This window comes from Hyaena hyaena, unplaced genomic scaffold, assembly GCF_003009895.1.
Source record: "Hyaena hyaena isolate Hyena2069 unplaced genomic scaffold, ASM300989v1 scaffold_365, whole genome shotgun sequence".
Classification (NCBI taxonomy): domain Eukaryota; kingdom Metazoa; phylum Chordata; class Mammalia; order Carnivora; family Hyaenidae; genus Hyaena; species Hyaena hyaena.
The window spans coordinates 709,438-735,214 of record NW_024080997.1 but is presented as its reverse complement, the minus strand read 5'-3'; the positions used below and the strand labels follow the sequence as shown (position 1 = coordinate 735,214).

At 34.8% G+C, this 25,777-nt stretch overlaps 1 protein-coding gene across 1 annotated transcript in view; it reads left to right on the top strand.

The window, feature by feature from the left end:
- The window catches only part of PPP1R3A (protein phosphatase 1 regulatory subunit 3A), a 38,933-nt gene extending 14,084 nt beyond the window's left edge, over window positions 1-24,849 (top strand). The window contains exons 2-4 of the mRNA XM_039250283.1: window positions 20,251-20,309; window positions 20,422-20,546; window positions 22,462-24,849. Coding sequence (XP_039106214.1) covers window positions 20,251-20,309; window positions 20,422-20,546; window positions 22,462-24,849 — 2,572 coding nt within the window. The remainder of the gene's footprint in view (window positions 1-20,250; window positions 20,310-20,421; window positions 20,547-22,461) is intronic.
- The last annotated feature ends 928 nt before the right edge of the window (window positions 24,850-25,777 follow it).

Here is a 25,777-nt window from a genome sequence, read left to right as displayed (position 1 = left end):
CTCCATGCCCATCCCCCCCTCCCCCCCACATCCATCAGTCCTCAGTTTTTGTCAGCATTCAAGAGTCTCTCATGGTTTGCCTCTCTCCCACATTTTCTTGGCAAGACTTAGCTGTTGAGTAATTTGGGGGATTATTTTATTAGTACAGTAGAATATAATGGTCTGTGATGAATTGTAACCTGTAAGGAAATTAATTTTTTCAAGTCACTTTTCACAATTATGTTGGCATGATTATAAATGTCAATTGTGGGCATTTGTGTGTGTGTGTCTGTGTGTGTTTCTCTAATTTCTAGGGAATCCCTTGACCAGTTAGGTAATTTTGGATGAAATTCTTTTCATTCTTCTAATTTTGTACCTAAGGATCTGTAACATTAGTTAGAACTTGGCTACAAAACTAGGCAGGACTTTCGTATTATGTATGCACTATGCTGTATTGACACCTTAATTCTATGATATTTACTACTTTAATAAATTACCTTTTTCTTTCATTTAGAAAATTTTAATTATATAAGCTTAAGGGATATAGGTTTTATTTATTATTATTATTTTTTTAATCTTTGAGAGACAGAGCAAGCAGGGGAGGGTCAAAGAGAGAGGGAGATACAGAATCTGAAGGAGGCTCCAGGTTCTGAGCTAGCTGTGAGCACAGAGTCCGAGGCGGGGCTCGAACCCACAAACCATGAGATCATGACCTGAGCTGAAGCCGGATGCTTAACTGACTGAGCCACCCAGGCACCCCAAGAATACAGTTTTAAATTTATCACATTTCTTAAGTGATATGAAATTATCTCCCATTAGACCAGTTTTGTACATTATAGTAAGCAACACCACCCTATTTCACATAATAAATTTAGGCAAAAAAGATCCATTTGATCAAGTCTAGAAAATATTTAAGAGGAGAAACTGGGTTTATGATTTAAGCTCTCTAATCTCCTATGGCTCTGAACCAACATTCCTCAAGAAGCTACTTATTCATAAAGAAATAATAGAGTTCTTATTTTATGTTGAATATTTCTAGGTAATTTCTATCTTCAAGCATGGATTTCGTTAAGGTATAATACTTATACACCTGAAAAGGCAGCCATCAACTTTCCACGTACCAAATGGAATGACATACTCAGAGAAAATCATAGCAGCTGCAGAGCAATAGGCATTCGAGAAAGGACTGTACTTGCAGGCTGCCCTCCTTAGGAAGAGCATCTCAGAGGAATTGAGCTTGACCTTGAAATGGTAAACCTGAGTAGGTGGGGAAGGAGTGGTAGAGCATTTACATGGAGTAAAAAATATTTGTGGAAAATACAGTGCAAAGGACAGCTTGGGGATTTTGTTGGTCAATCAGATGCCTAGAATGGACAGAATTGTCAAACTTGAAAAACAAAGTCGAGAAAGAACTGTGCCTTCTTCCTAGGCTGAAAATATGAACTTTAGTCTCCTTGTTCAAGGATAAAGTAGGATTTCAGTTATATTAATTCAGAATAAATAAATGAAAAGTATGAACCGGATTGCTAACTGTAAGAAACGATATTGATGTAAAAATGTTGAACATAATTTCCCTAATGCTTTTCTCCTAACATGCTTTCTGCTAATCATGTTTTATGGAAGATCCCTTACTGCCTTGAAAAACTGCTTATGGCATTTATGAACACCATCACACTTCTGCTTGTGTTTTGGATGTCTCATGGTTTAAAATCTTTGTTTATGTTTTTAACCATGTTTTTGCTGTGTCTATCTATGTGTTGGAATGGTTAAATATAGATTTTATTCCTTTCTCGTCATCAATATTGGTTATTTCATTTTGCTATAAGTCATCTGTAATATAAAAAGTAGATATGTATGATGGCACACATTTTTAGATATTTCTAAACCTATTTCATGGGTGACTCATTTTACTATTCTGGTCATGACTGAGGAAAATTTCTTTTAGTAATTAGTTGATCAAAATTCTTCCTTTAAAATCTAAGGGTTATGTTTTAACTTAGTGAGAAAGATTATTCCAGGCATTTCAATGTTTATCCTCATGGTTGGGCATATGGAAATTATCCTAGTATGGGTCCTTCTATAATACCAGTGACCTCAAGTTTGAGAGAGTATGGGTCTTGGTTAACTTGAAAGAAAAACATCAGAATATCAGTAGCAAAGGTCTCACTGCACTCTTCAGCTTCTGCATAGATAGAGAATAATCAAACAAAAAATACTGGTGACTGGAGAAATGAATCTAGGGTCTTCATACATGCAACAGGTATTACTGAATACATACTACACGTGCCAGGTACTGTTCTAAACAGTGAGGATACATTAGTGGAAAAAATGACAGTCTCTTTCTTTGGTTAGCTTACATTTTAGTGGAGGGGAAACTAATAAGTAATTAACATAATGAATAAGTAATTTATGTTAGAAGATGGCAAATGCAGCTGAGAATATAAAATGCAAAGCAGCATAAGAAGAATGAGTAAAGATGGCACATCACTGAGGAAATGACAACTCATCAGAGACTTGAACAGAGTTAGTCATGAAGAAATCTAGGGGAACAGAGTTGAATGCTGAACAAAGCAGCTAGGGTAATATTTGAAGCAATTTCAAGTAATGGACCTTTTCCTTTTGTCTCCTTCTGTCTCCTATGGACTCTTCGGCATATTTTGACAGAACCAGTCATTCCCTGCCCACAGGGTCTCTGAGAGAAATGGAAGAGTGAAGTAGGGAGAAAACAGTTTCTCTTTGACACCATACCTCTCTAGGATCTCCATTCTCTTTTTCCTGGCAGCGTTCTGGCTGTCCAGATTCTCATATCCTATCTTTTCAAGGTCCATTTTTTCCATGATGGACTGAGTTGCAACTTTGTTTTAGTGAAGATGGAGCTGTGTTACAGGGAATCTAAATGAAGAAATTTACCATTTGAGTTATTTGAATTAAGAGACACTAAACAGTTGTACTTATCATTATTTTTATTTTCACATATTTTGATCATCCTGACTAGAGAGTACTAGTATCGTACATACATAGTATTGTACAAACTTGCATAAGTTTATGTAAAATGAGACATGTGAAAAGAATTTTTTTCATAAAATCAACACCATATACATACAAACAAAGCAAACCGTTGCAAAATGCTGATTCTCAAAGACAGCAAGTAGAATTTTGTAAGTGCCTTCACTTATGTATCTTATCAGAAGACCAGAACATATCTGGTTGTGGTATTTTTACATGGAACATTCTCTTACATATGGTAAAATCCAAAAACATGAAGCTATTATCATTATCCACCAACTTACATTTAAACTATTAAATTGCAAGTTATGCCTTTTTCAATATTGTCATCTCATTTCCATTAGTCTTACCTCAAGACCTTAATTCTTTTATAGGATCTAACCTACCAGTGTCCTTGACAAAACACTTTATGGTGCTTGAATTTGCAATAATTATTTGGACAATGTGCTACACAGTACAAATGGAAAACGTTTAACTAGTCTGGGTCTAAATTTTTACAAACACTATCTGTTTTATAGTAGCAATATGGTTCATAGTATAGAAATGATGAATGTTTCTTACCCTAAACAGCATGTAGTTTTCCTTTCAGTTAAAAAAAATAAGTAAATTTAAGTTCACTGAAGTATGGATGGGTGATCTCCAAGATGAATTAAAATTAATTGTTTTATAGACATAAGAGTAGCAGAAGTACAAGCTGTGTAAAATTTACATTAATGCTAGCATATTTGATTATATATTCCCTCTCCTCTTCCCACCCCATGAAAACACAAAGTTATTTTACTGAAGGAATTAATTTCACACTAACTATACCTTCATAGAGTAGCCAGTGTAGAATAGTAGCATATGGTGGCTTTTTCAAGTGTGGCTGCACATAGGAAAGGGGAAAAAAAGGAACCCAAGCGCAGACGCCATCACAAAGACGAACTGCACTAGTCTGGGGGAGGGCTCAGGTATAAGTATGTTTAAAAAGCTCCCCAGGTGATTCTGATGTGCCCCAGGATTAAGAATAACTGGTAAAAGCTGAAGACACAAACACAGGTGCTCTGAATTAACTTATTTTAAAAACTTGGAACTCATTTAGTCTCAGTACCCACCAATAGAGTTTAAACAAAAAGAAAGTAAATCTAAATGAAGTAACACTTTTACAGATATGGCATGTGAGAGGGTTAAGTAATAATAGCAATGTTAAGGGTAAAGTTAATTGCCATTTAGAATGAAGTAAATTTCAGAAGTTTTCGTTTAAAACAGTGTGTCTTTTTTGAAAAGTGTATAATTTATAAATCAGAAAATCAAGCTTTAAAATATTATCTGTAATCAGATTACGGGATCTCCCTTTCCTCTAGTCTGATCTCTCTTTGCAACCCCTATATCTAAATAGCCAGCTCCCTCCCTTCCTTTACTTTGGGTTAGTGCTCCTGGTATTTTTTTCTGTAGGACTCCAGGTTTCCCCAGTCATGAATGGTACAATTGTGATTTTTAAACTGCTGGTTTTATTTATCTTTCTTTAGACTGTAAACTTTATGAAGGCAGAGCTTGTTTAATCTTGGCTTGTGCTCATGGCTTAACTTCTAGTATAATGTCTAGCAAATATTAAATATCTGTTGAATGAAAACACACTGAGTTTTGTCTGACATTCTGAATTAGCATGATACCCAATAAATGGACTGAGTCCTTCAAGCCCACATGATAGAACTATTCTTCAGAGTGTTGACTGCAGAATCTTCTTCTGTCTTGTTAAAAGTTTGGCCAAGATACCATCTTTGGCAATGTGGCTGCATCTCAACAGAATTTGGCTTTCGTACCTGACCACTTTAGCAATCCCAGTCTGTGGTCCAGCTTCTTTAGTCACCTGCTCCTTGCCTTTTGACTCATATCAGGTTCTCAACTAGTCCTTCCCAAGAACCATATTGCTCTTGTACTAATCTCTTATTGAGCCCTTTTCACTTCATCTTCTTAGGATTTCCAAGTAATAAACTTTGCTCTATTTAATCAGGGATCCTTCAACCAGGAGAGTCATCTTGGCACTGATGCATTCCTCCATGCTTACTCTATCTCTTCCAATAGTAGATTCTAGAGAAACTAACATGATGTTTTTACTCTGAGCTTCCTAAATCAGTTGGACTTTTCCTTGAATCTACATATTCATTTTCATCATTTCTGTATCTCCTTACATCTACTTCAGCATAGACCCTAGGTAGGACCAAAGATTATTGGATGTTTTCTGGCATTTGGTATTGAAATTAATATTAGTTAGAATGTTAAGTATAATTAGCTGCTTGTGATAATTATATTAATAAATATTATTTATACTAAAAATAATATTTTCTCCTAAAGAGATTTAATCAAATAAAGTCTATATAGAAGCTCTCCAAGGTAGCAAAGACTTTAGGGATAATGAAAAATTATAGCCCTAAATTGATCTCTTGACCATCATCCAAATTAAAAACTTTTGCACTTCAAAAGACAGTCAAGAAAGTGAAAAGACAACCCACATAATGGGAGAAATTCAAATCATATATCTAGTAAGTGACTTACATGAGGAAGAATTCTTACAACTCAATAATAAAAAGACAATTCAATTTTAAAATAAGCTAAGGGGTGCCTTGGTGGCTCAGTCAATTGAGCAACCAACTCTTGGTCTTAGCTCAGTTCATGACCTCACAGTTTGTGGGATTGAGCCCCATTGTGCAGAATCTGCTTGGAATTCTCTCTCTCTCTCTCTCTCTCTCTCTTTCACTTTCTCTCTCTGCCCCCCCCTCACTTGCACCCTCTCTCTCTCCAAAGTAAATAAATAAACTTTAGAAATAAAATAAAATGAAGTAAGCATTTGAATAGATATTTCTCCAAAGAAGCTATTTTAATGACGAATAAGCACAAAAACCAGTACTCAACGTAATTAGTCATTAGGGACACACAAATCAAAACCACAGTGAGGTATTGCTTCACACCAGTTGGAATGATAATGATCAATAAGAGATAATAACAAGTGTTGGCAAGGACATAGAGAGATTAAAACCCTCATGCACTAATGGTGGAATTATAAAATGGAACAGCCACTTTTAAGGAAAAAGTATGACAGTTTCTCAATATGTGAAATATGTAATTACCATAAACTCAGTAATTTCACACCTAGGTTTCTTCCCAAGGGAAATGAAAACATATGCCCATGCAAATACGTAAATATTCATAGATGTACTATCCACAGAGGTTAAAAGGTGGAACAACCCAAATGCCCAACAACTGGTGAAAGGATAAACAAAGTGTGGTATATGTATATAATGGAATACTATTAAACAATTTAAAAAAGGAAGAACTGATACGGGCTACAACACTGGCGAGCCTCAAAACATGATGCTCTGTGATAGAAGCAAGACATGAAAGAACACATACTGCATAAATGCATTTGTATGAAATGCCCAGATTAGGCAAATATATAGAGACAGGAAGATTAGTATCAGGGCTGGGGATGGGAAATGAAGAGTGATCTAAGGGACATGAAGTTTCTTTTTAGGGTGCTGGAAATGTTTGAAGATTAGTTTCAGTGATGACACAACTCTGAAAATGTACTAAGTGTACTAAAAATTACTGAATTGTACACTTACCGTGGGTGAGTTTATATATACATTATACCTAAATAAAGCTGTTAGCTTAAAAAATACTGATTTTTGTGTGGAAATACAAATTTCATGATAAATAGGCTTCTGTAGACCCACTGCAGAGTTTAGGGTTTATGGAATCTAGAAATAGAGTCTGTTTCTCCTGAAATTTAGTAGAGAAGGTATTGTATTTTAGACAAAGGTAGAGTAATAAAGTGCAAGAAAATGAATATGGGTATATATAAAGTCCCACATGAAAAGGCATATTATAACATTATTCTCTATATATTATATATGGATAAGTTTCAAAAACTACTTGAGTATCTCTCCATGGATTGTGTAGCTAATTCTGCTGTAGGAATAAAGAATATGTTGTATCCCCTTTTTAAGGTATATTAATTCAAAGACAAAAACAGAACAACTTTCACTCCATAAGATTTTTTTCTTATTCTTTCAATAGGAAATGCAGATATTAACTTCATCTTTTTGCAACATGCAAAATGCCAACATCATAATACCAGCTAACACTGATTGCTTGCTGTATGCTAGACGTTGAGTAGTTTAAATCCATTTCTTCATTTAATGTATTACATTGGTATGAATACTTACTCTTCTTTCTTGGTTTAATTAAACTTTTCTTTCTTGTGTCTTCTCTCTTGGGCTTTTCTCGGCTCTCTTTTTCTCTCTCCCCTCCCACCTTCAGGACAAATGATAATATTCATGTTTCAGAGTCTCATTTTTTAAAAACAACTACTTTATTCATGTTGCCCTACCTTTAGCCAAAAACCCATTTGACAATGGAGAAATATATCAAATCAGATTTTATGCTGAATTTTTACTGCTTTATTCAAAATGTTGAAGCGATTTGTGTATGCAAGCCTGCATTAAATCCAAGAAACATGGGCCTAAGGGGAGGAGTTCTTTGAAAGTGAAGTGGTAGATTCCAAGGGAGTACAGAATCTTTTGTGAAGAAATCTACAACAGAAGATGGAAGAAAGAAAATAGCTTACAAAAGGTGTGGGTGAAGGGTGGCAAAGAAAACATGTAATGCAAAATGTGGACATTTGTGAGGGATGCCTCAGTGCATTGCATTAATAATTTGCATATTAAGAAGTCACGAGTCTTCACGTTAATGAATCCCTAACTAGTCTCTGACACAATAGACTGCACCGTCCCTAGAGGAGTCATTATGGCCTATCATGTCAATGAGCCGCATATTAATGACTCTCTTACATGCCCATCAACAGGTAGCCTAATAGGCTCCCATTGAGTTCTTTTTCATTTGCTTTTTAAATGTATCCTCTCCTCCCTTCCTTTTGTAATACTATTGTGAAGAATTGACAAAAAGGTGCATTAAGATGATTTTAATGTGTGACGTAAGTTCACAAAAGCATTAAATTTAGAAATAATGCTTTAAGCCTTACTGGATCTGCCTAGAAAACTTTTCAAATGCAGTAAAATACAAACCCAGTTGTATAATAAGGTTCTTATTTGGATTTTAGCATAAACCATCCAACCCAATTTACCATATTTCTCTTTTTCCTGATATATCAATTTATGCTGCGATTAGCATTAGGTAGAAGAGCTAGTTTGGAAATATGTTTGTGAAACTGAATTGCTTGAGAATGGAAGTGAATTACAACAGATTTCATATCATAAACACTCATTAAAACTAAAAAGCAGTAGCTGATAATATAAAAAATTAAAAACATAGAGGAATAGCAGACATATACTAATTTCATAGCAATGAAGAAATGAGCTAAAATTACTTTATAGCTTTTAAATTTAACAAAGGTAGTCACAGGAAGGCACTGCATATTATAACTTTTCTAACATGCTTTGGCATGCTTCTACTTTTCTTGGTCCCAATTACTATATTTAAGATATCTGGAGAGTTTTTACAAACATAAAACCTGTGATCTCCTATAAAAAATACTGAAGAATTGTTCTTCCAGTATTTCTACTGAATTGTATACCATCTCACTAACTTACTTTCCAGATGAAGGAAAAGTATTAACATACACTAGAAATTCTTTGTCAAGTGACAGGAATAGACAAAAGCTAGGAAAAAAGTTGGAGAACTTTCTTAGCACTTTATTCCCCATAAAAACTAACAAACAAACAACCACTTGTCAACACTGCTATCCTGAGACACAACTGAGGGCAAAGATGCTCAGGGGAACAGTTGCAGGTCGGTGCTCTGACTTCATACCCATCACTTTGGCAACAATTCCTTCCGAGAGGTGTCACTTCTTGAATGATTGGATTTCCAATCTGGAAGTCTCATATTCCTTTGTATAGACTCCATCTCTGAACTCTTCCAAACACACACTGGATGTCTCAATTTACATTTTAAATTACTTTATCTTTTTTTCTTTCTTTTTTTTCTATAGAAATATTTATTTATGTTTTTCAGTGCTTCACACATTTATTTTATTTACTTCTCAGACATATTTTGGTCACAGTGGGGATTGAATTACTTATTCTTAAAACAGTTTCAAAACAACATGTAATACAAATGCTATAGATTTGGAATGTCAAAGCTCAGGATTTGACAAACAAATAGCTTATGCAATGCTTACATGTAGATCTCACAAAGAAAACATGTTGAATAAGAATTTCGTCAACTGCAATTAGCTGGCTCAGTAGTCAGGACTCTGTGAATAATGACTTTTTACACAACCAGAGACAAATCAGTATCATTATGAAAAAAAATGCTATTATTTAGTATCCTTTGGAAAAAAATTCACATGACAATACTCTGATAAATTTTGAAAGATGGAGATGGTATAAAGCTCTTAGTAATCACTTTGCCGGGGAATTGTGGAGAAAAAGAATGTCAGATTTCTGAAGTAGCAAGAGTCTCAGCTGAAAAATCACCAGTTTCTTGTCACCCACCTACTCCATGGGTGACAATTACTTCCTTTAAGAACTCAAGTGAAATAAGGACATTGGGCCAATAAGTTTAAGAATTTTTTCTGAAATCTCTTTGATGTGTATTCTTCAGTTTTTCCAGTCCCATCACTTAAAAACATTCACTTTTCTCTCTCAATGGGATATAACTGGCAGGTTGTGGCAGAGGCATCCCTTGGGCCAGGTTTACCTATAAGCCTTCTTCACTTAAAATTCATGGATTCTGCTTATAATTACTTCTCCTTCCAAAGCAACCTACAATTTTTGATTCACACTTGGACCTCCAGGATCCTCCTGGATGCTCACAATTTAGTACCTTTTTGTAAAATACATGTTGCCACAAAATGGCAGATGTTGCCCAGATGCAATCACAGAATTAAATCTATGTAGTTTTTTTTTTGTCCTGATTCCTGTGCAGTGAGGTGAGCAAGAAAAACAAAACAAAACAAAACAAAACAAAAACAAAACACAAAAAAACAGCACCCAGAACTTTGATGTGACAAAGCAAATTTGAAGGGGGTAATCCTAAGTAGGAGAAAGAGTTACAAAATGAAGAAACTTTGGGAAAGAAACTCAACAACGAATTCATCAGCAAAAGTCAGTTATTGAAATATCCTGCATCGAGAAGGCATAGTACCATTGTTTCCAGTACATATTCAAGATCAAGCACTGAGGCAATGGGCATTGCTCTAATTGAAAAATAGAAGTAGAGATTTTCAGGAATGTAGTAAATGGAAAACAGGAAAATGACCCCATAAAACCATCTGCTCCCTAATGTCATATGGTATGTGTTTAGTTTCTTGAATGCTTGAGCAGTTCACTAGAGTTTACTCAAGGGGGGTGTGGTTTGCCATGGTTTATGATTATATTTTAAGAGTAATAAATTAGCTTATATGTTATGTATTATCCAATATATTTGTTTATCCCAACCAGTTATGATACTGGTAATGTTCCATTATCTGAAACGTTCTACTTGGACAAAAGTCAAATAATGTGGAAGTAAATGATTCTATAATCTTTATTACAAAAAATATAAGATTAGCTCAGACACTGTGCAGGCAGGATTTCTATCAATTTGAACGGATACTGCTAGCCATGAGATTTTATCAAGAGTTTATTTTTTACTGTATTACAGTTTTAGGTTAATAGCTATTTCTACAGATTCTCGTAGCATTTTTATTTTTTAACTAGTTTAAGAAATTTCCAAATTAAACATTTCAAAATTATATTCATAGATACTCCCATTATTTATATAAATATAGAACTTGAAAACTGGAAGGCATGTTATTTAATAGCAAAAGTGAGAAGAGCAAATTCATTCCAATTTGAACAATAAAGGACGGGCTGACGGGTGGTGGATGCCAGGCTGTGTAGAGAAGGTTCATGGAGCTCAGTCTAGTCTCAACAAGGAAATCCCTTGATCTGTTATCATTGCTTGCTATGGATGCTAGAGAGGGAGCCCAGCATGAGGGTATTGTATTTGATATCCCTAATCTAATCCAGAGCTTTCGCTTTAAAGATAAGGAATGTGATGTCCACAAAAACCGTGTTCCTTACCATATTAGTTATTCATCTTCAGATTCAGGATCGAAGAGAATATAAAGCCATTTAAAATTTTTGAAGTTTTTTCTTTAAGATTATTTCTTGCTTCTTTCAATCCCTGTTAATAATGCAGAGCTGTCTTCCTTTTACTGTCCTTTTTTTATCATCAAGGAACTGAATGTAGTTCGTCTTTCAATGTAAATCCCTTCTGCATCATGCCTTTAAATATTTTTTTCCTTAGATATTCTGTGCACAATTAGAAACTTATCTCTTTAATTCTCTCTCTTTTGATCATATATTTCACTTCTGTTTTCAGTTTTACTCATGATCAAGGGAAGACTCCTGGTATTGTAACACCAAAGAAATTGATATTAAACACTTGTAGTTAGTTAATGTATTACAAACTTTACCCCTTGTTAAGTACAAGCCTTTGCTTTCCTCCTTCCCCTAATTCAGAAATAGCTTAAAAAATGTCAGAACACTGGAAAGTGAATTTTCAGGAAAATATAATCATAAAACTATGAAAATAAATAGTACAAGATATGTAATTATTATCCTAGGAAAGTCTTTTTGGTATTTCTAGAAGTAGCCATTTATCAGTGTCAGTGCCAAGGGTAATGGACTCTTTTTAAGTGTCTTTTTAAGAAAACCTCAAATATCAGGTATGTATTTTTTCTAATTTAAAAGCTCTCCATTCATTTATTTTCCATTCTTTCTTTAAAGGAGGATGATAGAGGAAATAAAATGAGGTCAAGAGCTTTGAACAAGAGGACAGGCTGAACTTCTTGAGGAGTTCAACATTTATTTACTTTTCAGCTGTTTATCTCAGAGTGAAAGCTTGATTCTCTTTGAGCACTGCCAAGCATTTTCAAACAATGTTAAGGAGACACAAAGACAAGTCATGACTCACTTTAGAAGTGATCCTTTCTTATGCCAACTTTTTTATTCCTCTTGGAAAAGAGTTACACTTTTGCTGCCTACAAACTAATCCTGACATTTACCCTGACCGGTTAGGCAATTCCATCACATCAGAGGTAGATTGTGTGGAACGGGTCTCTGAGACATTTCACTCCTATTTTAAGAGACATGAACTTTTAGCACAATGACATTACAGGACCTTAGGAAAACCATGTGATTACTTATACAAAACCCACTACATTTTGACAGTGGTAAAGGAGAAAGTCCATATACCTAGAAACTGCAGTAGCATTAACACAGTGCCTAAATCTTGACACCGAATAAAACAATTGGGTGATAAAAGAAAGTGTGAATTAACATTCCCATGCATACTGTATTTGGAGAGAACACTTTTGAATAAAAGGTTACTTTCACTGAAGATCCAGTGATTTTTCTTTGGAGGATGGTCCTCTGAGAAGGGCACACTAAAAACAACTAAGCAAGTATGCTATCATGGATTGCAAATTTTACTATTGAAAGTAACTTGTGAATTAAAGATAGGAGAGAATACAGGTAAACATTAAAAAAATACAGATAAGTCCAAGTAAAAGGAAAAAGATAGTACTTGGGTACTATGGTGTGGTAACATATTTACCACACAGGAGTGATAATAATAATAAACTTATTAAACACTTCTACATAGTGAGACTATGTTAAGTAATAGCCCTGTATTAAGAGGAGGCATTATTTGGAAAAAATTGAGGCACAGAGAGGTTAAATAACATGTCTGAAGTCACGTGGCTAGTAAGTGGTAAATGAGATTTGCATCCAAGTCTTTCTGCTCTTTTTCACTCTGGTTTGACCCTCTGTGAGAGAACATTGGCATGGTGACCAAGAAATCTGAATATGCTTCCAGTTTACCTACTAGCTAGTGTGTGTGACCATATTGTTTCACTAGGCTTTAGTTTCTGTTTATAATATGATGAGATGGGACAATCCAAGTATGAGGCCTCTTCCATAAATGAGGTCCTGTGAATTGGAGGAGTTTGGCAAAAAAAAAAGTAAGATAAGATTTCTGAAGTTATATGAGGCTAAGAGGTAGAGCATCTGTAGAACTGACTCAAGTTTCAAGTGATAACTGCTGACTCAAAACACAACTATTGTTTTTTTGTTAATTTATTAGATGCATTGCAAATACCTTTCAATTCCTACCTTATCGATGTTTCATCATTTTATTCTATAAGATACATAGACGGGTCTGTTTTCCAATGTACTTATTTTCTGAATATGTGTGATACATAAACCGTTATATTCTTTTGTGCATAGAGCTGCAGCCATCCTTACATAATTGGATATGACTTGCTCAAAAGTCAGAGATATAAGGAGCCATTTCCTACATCACTTTTCTGGATTCTCAGAGTGTCTTCCAGTAGCCCTTATATGAGCAGTTAGACTAGATGTTTTCAAACACTAGAGCATATGATGTTTTCAAACACTAGAGCATATCTGAGGGTTCTACTTAAAAAATGCAGATTCCTACTCCCCACTCTAAACATGCAGAGTCAGATCTGGTTTGGGGGCTTCAAAGCAGCACTTGTAATGAGTACCAGGTCATTTTTATATAGGAGGTCAGTGAATCACATGTTAAGAAACATTGTTAGGATTTTAAGTTTGTGCCTCTTGAGCTGGCCATCTACTATTTAATACCCAGGGTTTTAATCTTTCATTTTTCCTAAATTGTTCCTAAATTTCATTTTCCTAAATTAAATAGACAACATATTTGTACATGATGCTTTAAACTTAGAATTGCCACTCCCCTCTTCACTAACTAGTGTTACTTTTTGTTTAGTTTTCAACTTAGAGGTCTGATCCTCCTGGAAACTATTTCTACCCCACCCTTCACCCACTGAGCACACATTTATTACACTGTGATTTGTGTAAAAAGTTATCTGTCTTCCCCACTGGTTTTGGAGCCTTTTGAAGGCAGGAACCCAGTCTTATTCATTGTGATGATCTAGTATAATATTTGGAAAATTGTGGGCATTCAAATATTTGATAAATGATGATTGATTGAATTAATTAATATAGATTGCTATGTATTTTACGTTACTATTATATTTTATAAGGATCATTACTGACTTGAAACCATTACTTTATTTATATATTTAGGACATATTATCTACTTGAGGCCATCACATAAAATTTCAGTATTATATCCCATTTCTTTGAAGTGGAAAAAATTTAAATTGTAAAGATTATGCAAGCCTTTGTGCAATGATATTATGAGAGGTAAAAGAAAAACATAATCTGAGCATTTTTCACTCAATAAGCACTAATTTTCATTTCCCATTTGGTCAAAAGCCCAAAGGTCTTCTAAACCTAACATGTTTCCTTCAATGAAGCTCATCTTCTTTCCTTCACCCTTGCTTCTCCTGAATTCTCCATGTCAGGTGAGGGTAGTTCCATTCTTTGGATTCTCAAAACTAGAAACCTCTGCATTAGTGTTTATTTCTCTCTACTCATAAGTGTTTTCTAAATAGTAGGAAAGCATGTTACAAAGTCATATCAAACTAACAAAGAGTAAGGGAACTGGGTTTGGGGCCAGGAGAGCCAACTAAAGCAGAATGACTCTCTCCACTGCCTATCATCTAGGGAAGGGGCAATCTGCATAGCGAGACCCAATGGACTCAGCGGACTGAGACACATCATGTCTATATCAGGGTTAGTAAGTCCGCCTCACATGAAATCATTTTGGCAGATTACCAGTGATAATGTTCTCCATTCTCTCCCCACCTCCATTTGCAGGTCTATTAACTTAAAACTTACATAGATAGGACCTGGTGCTTCTGATATGAAGGGAAATTTGAGGAACTGTTATATCAAGAGCTATAGTATTCCTGGGAAAAGAGAAAGACAAGGTAGCAGGGCTCCTGGCCAACTGGAATACTTAAAGTTTCTTTATGAGCTTGATCTCTAGTTCTTTAGAAATTCATCAAGCTAGAATGCCCAAATATAGCAAAACAAGTTGGCTATAACCTAGAGGCTGACTAATAGCTACTTAGAATATTATGGGCCCAGGTGAACAGTGTGGATGCAAAGGCATTTTCTTTTTCCCCAGTGAAGGACTAGAATAATATCCTGGAAACTAATAAGCATAACTTGAGGGTCTTCTGTCCAAGAATGTGATATTAGAGAGGAAGGTGCTTCTCATGGGTACCTGAGAAGCAGATCACCCAGCCCATAACAGATCAGAAACCACCCTTCAGACTAATTCAACACCGCACTGACTGGTAGTGCAGGAGTCCCAATTAACTACCAGACCTAACTCTCCCTTACTTAGGTCTTAGCAGGGAAAACAGTAGATTTCTAAACCTGATGAGTGCATGAGTTTTAGTCATTTTTTAAATCTATCTACATGAATTGATCAACAATCATACTGTCACTACATCAAAAGTTATAACTCAAATTTCATTCCTCTCCTCTTCCCTCTTGGCCATCACCCTTAACCCTCATCATTTTGTGCCTGAAATACTGTAGTCATCTCATGGCTATTCTTCCTGCCCAACCATGGCTCATTATCTCCAGGTTCTCATTAGAAATGTCCCTCAATGTACCTCCAGAGATTGGTTCTGAAATGGTCATCTGACCATGTCTCTCTCCCACTGAACTCCCTTTCTCCACTACCCCCCACAGTGGCTAAAAAGTGCTTAAAGAATTCAGATCCACTTTGCCTGGCATGCTAAGCCCTTTAAACATACTCAAAAACAAACTAATGCTTACTAGAGAGGAGATGGGGGCATGGGGTTGGGTTAAATAGGCAATGGGGATTAAGGGGTACACCTGTTGTGATGAGCACTACGTGTTGTATGAAAGTGTTGAATCACTAAATTGTACACCTGAAACTAATATTACACTGTGTGTTAACTAAATGAAATTTAAATAAAAACTTTTAAAAAACCTACTCAAACTAACTCCAGTTCTGTTCCTTGGCATTCTTTACCCCCAATACAATCCAAACCATCTAAACATTTCATTTAGGAATGTGTCTCTTTCTTTTGTGCTTTCTTAAATCCCTTAAATACCCTTAAATCTTTTACCACTTGTTATTGCCTCTGTCTGGAATGACCTTATCATTCTTCTCTAATTGCCAAACTCCTACTTTTCTCAATAACTCATAATTCAAAATGTTATGCCCTTTGAAAAAAATTCCATGATTCCCCCACAGAATACCCTCCTTGTTTCTATCCTCTCTTTTTTGTCTTAGAGAATATGTATAATATTCTATAATTTATTATAATATTTATCACTTATTATAATGATTGTAATTGCCTATTGATGCATATATTTCAGTCATTACATTATTGCTTCCTAGAGATAAAAGGCTATAGTTTATTCATCTTTAATTTACCAGGCCTTACTGGAAGTTATGAGAGTGGGTGATCAAAAGATCTAGAAGAATGAATGACCCTTCATTTTTTTAAGTTTTATTTATTTATTTATTTATTTATTTTGAGAGAGAGAGAGAGAGAGAGAGAGTGAATGGAACTGGGGCAGATGGAGAACCCCAAGCAGGCTCTGCAGTGTCAAGACAAAAAGGTAAATATAAGGGAAGAGTAGAAAGGATGCTGTGCATTTACTCAACAGCAATTATGATGCCGATATTATGGGCTAGGCAGTGTGTTATTCACTGGGAATACACATAAATAAGAAACTTGCCTCCTTAAAATGGGCTTAGGGGACATAAAAGGGAGACTAGAAACATTAAATAATGCTTTTCATTTCTATGAAAATTGTGTATAGTTCTAGCTCTATCATCATCAACTTGTATTTTCCTCAATTCTTCTAAAGTTGTTTTAATTATACTGTTTAGATGTAATTGGTCATATGACTCACACTTTGAGTTTCAGAGTGAGATTTTATCTATAGACATCCTCTAATCTAAGCCAGAGAGCAACTCATTTGTCTTAACAAATTATCTGAAAGTAGATTTTAACTAGTTAGGTATTTTAATAATGTAATAAACACCTACAAAACTACCACTCAAAACAATAACCAGCTTCTAGCCATCTTATTTTCTCATTCCTTACCCCAGTTTGCCCCACCTGATATAGCCGTAATCTTGAAAATTAAGCTTTCTTGTTTATTTAGCTTTTTAGTATATTTTGTTTTCCTTCATATATATGTATTCAAATTATTTTAGTAGTTTTTAGCATATAAAGAAGAACACCTTCTGATGTAATGTTTTTGCACTATTCATTTAATATTTATTATGTTACTAAGATGTATCCATATTGTTGTATGTCTCTGTGGTTTATTAATTCTGAGTGCTATGTAATATTCCTTTTTGTGATATGCCATAGTTTTGTGTCTACTCTTCTGTTGATGGGCATTTGGATTGTTTCAAGATTCTGTAGTTGATAGCAATTTTATCAATTAAATAGATTTAAAGAGTATCTCCTTGTGGTCTTCACTGACACTTCTTTGTTTTCTAACCATACTGACTACCCCTTTATGTGAAGTATGTCTTCTTTGAAGTATGTCTTCTATGAAATGTCTGTCCCTGTCCCCTGATTCTATTGAAATGTTCATACTTTCTTATTGATTTGTAGGACTTCTTTATGTAGTCTTGATACTTATTTGTATTGATTTTGCATTTTTCCTAGTTTGTAATATATACTTTTATAAATATATCTTTTAATGAACCAGTTTTAAATTTCAATATAGTTAAGCTGACAATCCTTTTTTAGCCACTTTTTTTCTTATTTAAGAAAACAGCTTCTACTCTGAAGTCTGTAAGATATTCACAAGTATTTTCTATTAAGAATTTCAAGGTTATTGACATTTCAGATTTTAATCCATCCAGAGTAGATTTCTGAATATATGTTGTGCCAATGTCATTTTTTCTCATGAAAGTAGTCATTTCCCCTGTCTCCGTGTATTGAAAAATCCCTTATTACCTGCTATGTGACATATGTTTGTCATATACCCAAGTTCTAGATATGTGAGAATCTGTTACTAAGCTCTCAATCTTTGTCTGTCTCTGTGCCAACATAACTGTCTTTTTAAAGTTTCTTTGTTTTGAGAGAGAGAGAGAGAAACAGGAGGAGGGGCAGAGAGAAGGAGAATCCCAAGCAAGCTCTGCGCTATCAGCACAGAGCCTGATGAGGGGCTAGATCTCATGAACCGTGAGATCATGATCTGGGCTGAAATCAAGTCAGACATTCAACCAACTGAGCCAGCCACCCATGCACCCTACAACATAATGGTTTTAGTAACTAAAGCTTCATAAGGACTTTTGAAATCAGAGCAAGTTTCCTTGCAGCTACTTCTCAGAAATATTTCAGCAGTCTTCAGCCCTTTGTTCTCTTGAAAATCATATTTTCAAATTTTATAAAAGAATGTTGTGGAATTTTGATTAGAATTGGATTGAATCTTTGGATCAATTTGGGAAATAATACTTTCGTGTATCTTTTTCTTATCCATGAACATGGTATGTTTCTCAATTTTTCTAGGTTTTTAGTATTTCTTGATACAATTTATTCTTTTCCTTGTAGGAGTCTTACCCATTTTCTATTAGTTTACTGCATAGATATTTGATATAATATTTACATTTCATGTATTTCAGCTTCTCTTTCTTGTATTTATTCTGAATCTAAGATTACTACACCATATTTCTGTATTTACATTTTCTAAGGCACCAATATAATAATACAGAGCTTAGTAACTATTTATCTCCAAAATGAATTAGAAGCAAGTTTATTTCCTTTTGATGCACTCATTGTTTAAAAATTGAAGTACCTTAGAGAATAAATTTAGAAAAATGATTGATAGCATTTTGTTTAGTCAAAAACAGAAGGCTTTAAATGCCTGTAATTTTCCCTCTAGAAATGAGATTTTCAACACTGTTATGGGGATAAAGAGGAAGCAAGAATAATCAAATAATGTTTAATGGTTTATATTTTTTTAAACTCCTATATACTATGTACATGGAGAAGGAAAAATGCATCAACTTGCCATTAAATTCCACAAAAATAAATCTTTGCATAGTTACTGGCCTCATTAAACAATACAGATTTATAGATTGTCAGTATCCACTATGTTAAATGGTATATTTTTCCAGTGATAGTATATTTATATAGAAACATTATTTTCTTTAATGGGTCCACTGGAAAATACCAAATATTTTTGGTAAAGATAAAAGTAAGCATTATAAATATATACAAAACTGAATTTATTCCTTGCAAAGTCCAGATGGAAGAATTTGCAGTTTTCTCATTTGCTGAAAAGGATTGGCTTTCCTGGAATTTGGATCAACATTATCCATGCAATGAAGAGTAGACTCTACTACACAACTTTATCAGACTTTGCCAACTCTCTAGGTACATTTTATTCAAGAAAAAGTCATTGAGAAAGGTCACTAGAAGAAAATTCAGCTGAGATAATACAAGAAAACGTGGACATTGGGCCAACCATTTCTTATAGAGTGACTTGTGATATAACTATACACAAAATGGACTTTTTCAGTAACATTTTTCTTGATGAGTGTCATGGACAAATCTAAATTCTAATGATTCCACAAATACAAGAAATGGAGTGCCTTTGAAATAAAAATATATTTACCTTTCTCAATCACAATGCAGAATATTATTACAAAGGAAGTATAACCCAAATCATTAAAGAAAGAAAATATATGTTTTCATATGAGCAATCTGAAGTCTTGGTTGTAAAATTAGCCTTTGGCAATACACACATAAAGTCTTTGAACTGAGTATAAATTTAGCTGCCTTTCAGTTTTTAGTAAGTTTGTTGTTTTCTCCTTTTCTGGAAGGAGAGTTAATGTTATATCCATCCAAATAAAAGAATTTTGTGCAAAGTAGAACACAAAAAAATAATAATTAGAACTTTAAAAAGCAATGTCCATGACTACAAGTGAACTGACAGCTCATAAAACCTTATCATTTAAACCAAGAGAAAAATGTTCTCACTTGCAAAGATTAAATTCATGAATGATGGAATAATCAACATTTATACTTATTTTTACTTTGGTTATGTAAGTTTTAATATAGGCAACACAATCTTGTTTAGAAATATAGTTTTATGTATGTTATTTAAAAAATCTTCTACTGTTAATATTTGCTATTGAATTATCCTAAGAGATCAAGTTTATTTAGAAAGCATATAAAGTAATGCAAGAAAATATGAAAGGTTATATAATACTTATTTGGCTGGCTATTTGTTTGACTCTTCCCCTGTACAAAAATACTTAGAAGTCGTACTCCCGGAAAACATGTATAACACTTTGTTTTAAATTTGACAGTAAAGAAGAATCATTAGTGACATCAGATGAGAATGACTTTGAGAATTCAAAGACTACAGGTACTATTTTTATTTGACTTTTTCAATTTAATTTTTAAACAAAATCTCTGTCTTTTGTTAAAGCCTATGATGATAATAATCTCACAAAGATACAATTGTATTAACTTTGCAGATACCTATATCCCAACAATTGTTTGTTCTCATGAGGACAAGGAAGATTTGAAGACCAGTAATCAGAATGTAAAAGATGTAAACAGGGAACATGATGAACATAATGAAAAAGAATTAGAGTTGATGGTAAGTGTTCTGGTTGCCACGGTATTAAAGACGATGAATCATTTTATGCTTCAAAGATGCTGCAACGCCTGCCTTTCGATAGTTTCAATTAATATAATTTGCAAATGTGAAAGCACAGCTTTTCTGTCCTCGCATCTCTAGCTTGATCAACAAGGCACTTTGATTTCAGTATGTTGCTTCTGGTCTCTGCAGTAGTAAATTAATGATATTCATTTCTTATCTCTTTACCAGCGGCTCTGAGTAATAGTTTGTAGGAATTATAGAGGAGGTAGCACTATCCTGATGTGCATTTCTAATCTTTGTGACAAGTGTACACTTAGCATAAACTCGTCTGTAAAATGAGAGGGCTGGACTAGATGATTGTGAGAGTCTGTCCAGCTCTTCAAGTGTGAATCTTGCATTTAGCAGCATTATTTTAAACTTACTTCCATCTTCAGGAGACTCTCACACTTCTATGTCATTGGAAAGTATTAAATTACCAAATGAGGAGAAAATAGCCTGTGCTATATTTCTTAAACAGGAAACAAATCCAGCACTGTACAATTTAGTATCAAATTTGTTATCATAAATTTCACACTTGGTGAACATTCAATCTATTTGGAATTTTGGGGGGGGGATGCTTTAGATAGCATTTTTATCACAAAGGAAGAAATGGGAGTAAATGAGTCACATAATGCAATTTATCCTTTACTGTATTTGGTTGGAGCTATATCATTAGGTACATGGATTCATAATCATCTAAGATTAAAATGGCATTTGCCTCTTCAAGTGTCAGTGCTGGAAAAGAAAAGAAATAGAGCTCATCTCTTTCCCCACATTTTCTACCTTTTCTATAGTGATATGGAAGCTGCATCACTAAAGTATGCAATTTACTTTGCTCCAACTTTAAGAAACTACAAAGTTGTCACCCATTGTGAGAATTCTCACCAGCTGAAAGTTAACATCGCCATTTTTTTTCAAACCACAGAATATAATGAAAGGGCCCTGAAAAATCACATACTTCACCAATACACCTCATTACAATGAGCAGGCTCAAATATAAAAGTTTGTTTAGAAGTTACTGAGATTGTACATCCAATAAATGAACAGGGAGCTGTAATTTAGATGCTAATTTGCTCCATGGTGACGTTAATGCATAAAACAATGAAGCTCTATAATAGATGGAAATACAACCAAATCTGTGGAACCCACAGGCATTGGCTTACAAGACAGCTGTGCAGTTGACAAGTAACATGAGCCTTATGTGAGAAGAAGGGGAAAACGTAAGATTTGCATATAATTATTGAGATCATGCAAATGTCAGTTATGAGGAGAAAAAAAACACAGGCATCTCACTGTTAAATCCTGACAGTTGGCATCACTGAAGAGCTCAAATACATTTGAGTACCAGTTGGCAGAGGGTCATTAAAACAGAATTTGCAGAGACATTAACTCCCTCACTTTTCTTTGAGTGACGTTTTGCTATTAATAGTTTGCAGAGGCTTTGCAGAAAACATATTAATAAGAGAAACTGTAATAGGGGCACCTACAGCAAGTGTAAAATGCAGCAAGGGGCACCCAGGAAGCTGCTCTCTAATTGATTAGCATGGAGCTATCAATGTGTATATCCTAAGTGAGGAGAAAGTGCAATGACAAGCAAGAATAGTTGAATAATACAATGTGATATTTGGAAGCTGGGAAGGAGAGTGATTAATTTTGGTCCCTTTTCTTATTAATTTCATTCCTAAGTCATAGCCTACGAGGATCCCCCAAAACATCCGGCTTCCAGAATTTATACAAAATCTACAAATGAAATGAGCCAAGGAAATCTACCGGTTTAATTGCTAGCCCCGTTAATGAAATATATCGAATTCATTTTGTATATTTAAAGTTGTTTGGTCATTATTTGTTTTGTTTTTGTTCTTTATCCCCTAAGATAAATCAATGCTTAATAAGAAGTACTGCTTCCAGAGATGAAAAGAATACATTTGCGATAGATCCAGTCAATTTTCCAAATAAAGCTGAGGGGTTAGAGAAGAAGCAAATCCATGGTGAAGTACACACTGACTTGTTTAAAAGGCCTTTGTCTCCAAGTTCATCAGCAGAAAGCTCCTTAAAGGGAGATTTTTACTGCAATGAAAAATATTCCTCAGAAAGTAAGTGTAGTCATCAGCCTTCAGAGAAAATTACTACAGATATAGGAGAAATCAAACCACCATTGGGAGATACTAGTAGTGATGAATTAGTGCAATTACATATCAGCAGCAGAGAAGTACTGGATGATAATGCTAATCCAGCCCAAGGGAGAGGCAGAGTGAAAATATCTTGTCCCTCCTCAGATCAACTAGTCACAGAGAATCTTAATAAAAAGCATGAAGGAGGAGCTGAGAAAACTGAAGTGGAAGATTGGGAATGTTTAAGAAGAGATTTCTGTTTGGATTTCCATTTGGAAGAATCAACAGAAAAGCGATCTTCTAAGAAAGATCATGGTAAGACTGAGAAGGAGGAGCAAAGAATACATTCAGGTGTTAATGAAAAACAAAGCAAAAATTTTCATTCAATCACACATGACCAAGAAAGGAAGAAGGGCCACTCTGAAATAAGTACAGAAGGGACTGGAGCTGGTAACAGAGACCTAACCGTTCTGCCTAGTAAAGACACCAGGATTCCTGACCAGGCAATTACAGCTGATACGTTTCATTCACCAAAGATAAGTCTAAGTCAGGAAGAAGCTATGTTAACAACTCCAGAGCATGGTCTATTGACTAGTTATGGCACTGCTTTAGGAGGGTTGCCTGATCAAGTGTGTTCAGCAAGAAATGAAAAAGTTCTGAGGAATGATTGTCTTTTCCAAGTTGAAGAAGAGAAATCAGATTGGATTAATCCTGAAGATCAGAATAAGAACACACAGCATAAACAAAGTTGGAATGTTCTGGAAAGTCAGAGAAAAGCAAGAGAGAGTAAGACAAACAGAATAGAACAGATCAAGCAACAAGCAGATTGTGAAGACATGTGGGGAAAAAGAGATAACACAAGGAGTTTGAAAGCTACTCCTACGGAAGAATTGTTTACCTGCCAAGAAACAGGGAGCTGTGAACTGTCTTCTCTAGCTGATCATGGTGTTACTGAGGGAGCAGAAGCAGGTACAGCTTATATAATTAAGACAACATCAGAAAGTACTCTAGAAAGCATGTCTGCTAGAGAAAAAGCAATAATTGCTAAGCTACCTCAAGAGACAGCACGAAGTGACAGGCCCATCGAGGTAAAGGCAACAGCGTTTGATCCACATGAAGGGAGAAATGATGATTCACATTATACCTTTTGTCAACGAGATACAGGAGGTGTAATCTATGACAATGGTTTTGAAAAAGAATCACGTTTGGGTATTTGTAATGTACATGTAGATGAAATGGAGAAAGAAGAAACCGTATCTATGTACAATCCCGGGAAGACATATGACAGGAAGAAATGTGGCTTTGGAAATATCACATCTGTAGAAGAATCCTTACAGGCCATTACAGGCAGTCAAAAGGCAGCCTCAAAACTTGATTTACATTTGGGAATGTTATCAACAGACAAAAACACATTTCCAGAAAATAGAGATCATAAACAGGCCCAAGAATCATCCAAAAAAATGGACCTAGAAGCTGTTGTTCATTCTGCTTTAAATTCAGACACTAATAGAGCTTCTCAGAATGACTCTCACATTTCCAATCACCATGTTAAAACCTCATTGCCATCTCATGAACAGGCAATTGCTGTAGGGAATATAATTACTACCATGACTCTCCAATCTATTTCTATTAAATCAGAATATAATTGTAATCCAACAAGTGAAATCCAGGGTGCTGAGAAGCAACCTCATACTAGGTCTACACCTGAAGAAGTTTCTAAAAGTTCAGGAATAGAGATATCAGGTAATAGCAGAGAAAGGATGACGAGCCAGATTTTTCAACAAGAAGAATGCAGTGTGGAAAAATCTCTACGGCCAACAATTTCCATCAGTGAAGCTGTGGAGAACATAGAAGCAAGGCATGGAAAGGAAGGATTCAACTCTGGACAATCACTGGGTTCTTCAGATGACAAGGAATCTGAGAGCTCTGCTTCTGCTAGTCTCCCTGCTCAGGAAGGTCAAACTGAAAGCAGTGAATCTCTGCTTTCGAAATATACCAACTCTAAAATACCTTATTTCCTTTTGTTTCTGATTTTTCTTGTAACTATCTACCAGTATGACCTGATGATTGGCTTGGCATTCTACCTTTTTTCATTGTACTGGCTATCCTGGGAAGGGGGGAGACAAAAAGAGTCTGTCAAAAAGAAGTAACCTCACCACTATTATTATTTTCTCTTAAAAGATAAGCTTTTTAGCCCCAAACATTTGGATTGGTGAAAGAGACTATTCATTGTTCAAAGAGCCAGTGCAGTTTTTCTCTTGAAGGATCATTTAAAAAGGAATGCGTATGAAGTTTGCTCCTTCATATAAGTAATTATTCTATATAGGACCATTATGTTTGGATCATTAAATACCTATATGAATATGAGATCTGAAGCACGTCAAGTTGAAATTAGGTACAGCTGTTGCTCCTTAGCAGGCTATGAAGTTGCAATGCTTCATGTCTCTTCACTACTTAAAGTGCCATTTCTTTTGCAGTAAAGCTTCATTCCCCCCTCCACCCCCCCGGGAATATTTTTCCCTCTATGGTTTTAAAAAAAATAGATAAAACATGAACAATGGCAGAGGACTTTTCTTTTTTTTGGTCTTTTGGTATTGACCCTGAAATTTGCATTCATCACCATATCATTTATCAGCACATTTTGGTAGATCAAATTTTTCAACTTTGATTCCATATTTTTAAGAACACCCATGTATATTGAAATGCATAAACTTAAAGACCTTGTTTGTTTGAATAATACTTTATACACAGATCCCTTTTAACTCCTTTACATGTTCAAAGTCAGAGCACCCATAAGCCAAATGTGATGGAGACAGAAGCAACTGGGAGATGATCTTGCAATCTACAAAATTTTGTGGGTAGCCCTTCTTTAAGCAATGTTTTTCTCTTGTAAAAAGAGAAAGTATAACACAGCTGAACAATTTTAATGTCAATTATTCAAGAGTTGAGGTTTTAAATGAAAAGTTCCACAAGCGTTGCTTCAGAATGAATTTGTACCTATAAAGCATAAAGTATTAAATGACAACAATAATAATTAAAAAAAGATTTCCAAACAAACTATTTTATTTGGTAGTATTT